Source organism: Plectropomus leopardus, unplaced genomic scaffold, assembly GCF_008729295.1.
Source record: "Plectropomus leopardus isolate mb unplaced genomic scaffold, YSFRI_Pleo_2.0 unplaced_scaffold17730, whole genome shotgun sequence".
Lineage (NCBI taxonomy): Eukaryota > Metazoa > Chordata > Actinopteri > Perciformes > Serranidae > Plectropomus > Plectropomus leopardus.
In genome coordinates this window covers 92-2,667 of record NW_024619088.1, presented here as the reverse complement: position 1 = coordinate 2,667, position 2,576 = coordinate 92, and the positions used below count along the sequence as shown (strand labels likewise).

The 2,576-nt window shown below is 41.1% G+C and overlaps 1 protein-coding gene across 1 annotated transcript; it reads left to right on the top strand.

Annotated features, from left to right (window-relative positions):
* Positions 1-508: 508 nt before the first annotated feature.
* LOC121964913 (verrucotoxin subunit beta-like) lies at positions 509-2,115 on the top strand (the record flags this gene model as incomplete). The annotated part of the gene is made up of 1 exon (XM_042515090.1): positions 509-2,115. A coding segment is annotated over one exon (1,592 nt), but the record flags the coding sequence as incomplete, so codon positions are not given.
* Positions 2,116-2,576: the final 461 nt, after the last annotated feature.

Below are 2,576 nucleotides of genomic sequence, written 5' to 3'. Positions count from 1 at the left end.
AGTATGTGGGAAAATGGCATCCTTAAACACCAGTTTTTCACTTATGGAGCAATTCAATCTGTGAACAGAACTGATAAACATCTCTCTGCTTCCTAAATAAAGTCTGCAACTTCTTAGAATTTCGTCTTGAAGTGAATTTTTGGCAGCAGTTGAAATCTGTCTTTCCATGCACAGACAGCTGATATCATGCCCCCTGCTGGTCAGCTCAGTCATAGTGTGAAGCCATCTCTGGTTTCTTTCTTGGCATGGAGCTCATTGAGATAGTGACTTGTCCTTGTGTCTGAGGTTGTGAGCTCAAGCCTCACGTGATGAAGAATGCTCATTCTAATGCAGAGTTGTTAATTGTCTTCCAATTCATGTGCCGCTTGCTGCTAAAAATTACCCGTCACAAACCCATTGCTGCATAGCACCTATAACTAGGATTACCATCCTGTGGCTTTACATTGACAAACTGATTAATCTGTTTTATCATCTGTTTTACAAGATAACTGTTTTCTGTTCTCTACAGGTTTGACATTGTGGGATAAGAAAACCCTAGAAGAGAACACAGTTGAAAACTCTCAGCACAGCAGTAAATTGGACATTTCTGCATCTGACTCCATCGATTCCAAGGCCTCTCAGCTGGAGGTTGAATCTTCTCTGAAGGCCAGTTTCCTGAGTGGAATGATTGAAGTTGGAGGGTCTGCCAAGTATTTAAATGATAAGAAGAGATTCAAGAATCAGAGCAGAGTGACTTGTCAGTACAAAGCCACCACCTACTTCAGAGAGTTGTCGATGCTTCACCTTCTCAAAATGAGCCAAGAACAGGCCAACATCATGAAGAACAGCTCGGCAACACATGTGGTCACCGCCATCCTTTTCGGGGCAAATGCTTTCTTTGTGTTTGACAGTAGGAAGTTGGGAGCCAGCAAGGTTCAGGACCTCCAGTATGGCATGGAAGCTATGATACAGAAGATCCCCACGTTTGTTAACAGTGAGGGGAAAACTGAAATCAAGCTGAATGATGATGAAAAAGCCCTGACCAAGGAATTCTCCTGCAAGTTCTACGGAGACTTCATTCTTGAAAGCAACCCTACAACGTTTGAAGAGGCAGTGCAAACCTATGAAAAACTTCCAAAGCTGCTGGGAGAAAAAGGAGAGAATGCTGTTCCAGTGAAGGTCTGGCTGATGCCCCTGAAAAATATGGATACTGAAGCTCCTGAGCTGACGAAGAGGATCAGCATTGGGCTAGTGAGGAAGATGGAGGATGCTCTGGAAGATTTAGGGGAAGTAGTTATGAGATGCAATGATTCTCTGTTAGATGGAGTGGTAGAAAATTTTCCACAGATGGAAAAACAGTTAGGCACTTTCCAAAAATTGTGTGATCATTACACAACTAAACTCCAGAGGACCTTTGCGAAGAAACTTCCCTCCATCCGCGAAGGTCAGGAAAATGAAAGTGCAGCAGAAGAACTCTTCAATGAAAGGAACAAGTCACCATTCAGTCATGAAAACCTGAACAAGTGGCTGAGTCACAAAGAGAGAGAAATCAACATCATCAAGTCCTGTGTCGATACCATGGAGGGCATAAAAGTCGTCCCAAATAAGTCTGAGCTAGACAGAGAGGTTCTTACTCCAGGTGTAGAGCATGCTCTGTGCTTTGTTTTCACCTCCCTGACGAGTGCTGACCCTGGCCTTGATGAGTTAGCTAACTACCTGGACTCAGGCAGTGAATTAGAAGTAACCAAAGAAGATCCATGGTACGTCTCAGCTGAAGTTTTCACCAAAATGAGAGAAAAAGCCAAAACTTTAAGTCATTATGCCAAAGCCCAGAAGAACAACAACAGGGTGCATTTCTTTATAGCAGCCATTGAAAATGAGAAATACGCAGGAGCGACTGTATACCTTTACAATAACGGCATTCTGGCCTGTGAAAACTATTCAAAGCCTGAAGTCCCCGATGTCGAGACCATCACAAAAAGAAAAGATTTGATCATTTGTAAGTCATTTTTTATGCTGCATTTTGTTTGTTTAAGTGAAAAATGTTGTACGAATACCTGTTCTCCAGAAACCTGTTTGACCATCACAATAATTAATACCTCAGGGCTGTTAAATGATTAACGTTAAACTAATTAATGGCTGAATTTAAACAGGTAAGATACAAGGTACAAGGTGGTTTTATTAGTTATTTCTTAAACATGGTCTAAAAAATGAAATTAAAATTTGTCCTTGCATTTGAAAACAGTTAGGAAATCCAATGTTAAGGAACTTCGAGGAACACAGGACCAAAATGTAAGACACAACACAAGTATACAAAGTTTAAGTGATTTAATTTGGAACAAACAATAACCACACAAGGGAAGAGGAGGGCTGCCATGGTGCCATCATGACATCCAAAATGATAAGGCGAAGCAATTCTTACCAGGTTCTCTTTTTCGGAAATCAAATGTCACTTTTCAGCAGCTCCAGTTTAATGTCTTTTTTTGATTCGTACAGGTCTTGGATTTGAGAAACTACTGTTCCCCAAGACATATGGCAGTTTTGAAAAAACTCCCATTTATCGGAAAAAAGATTTACGCTCACATGAGGTGGTATTT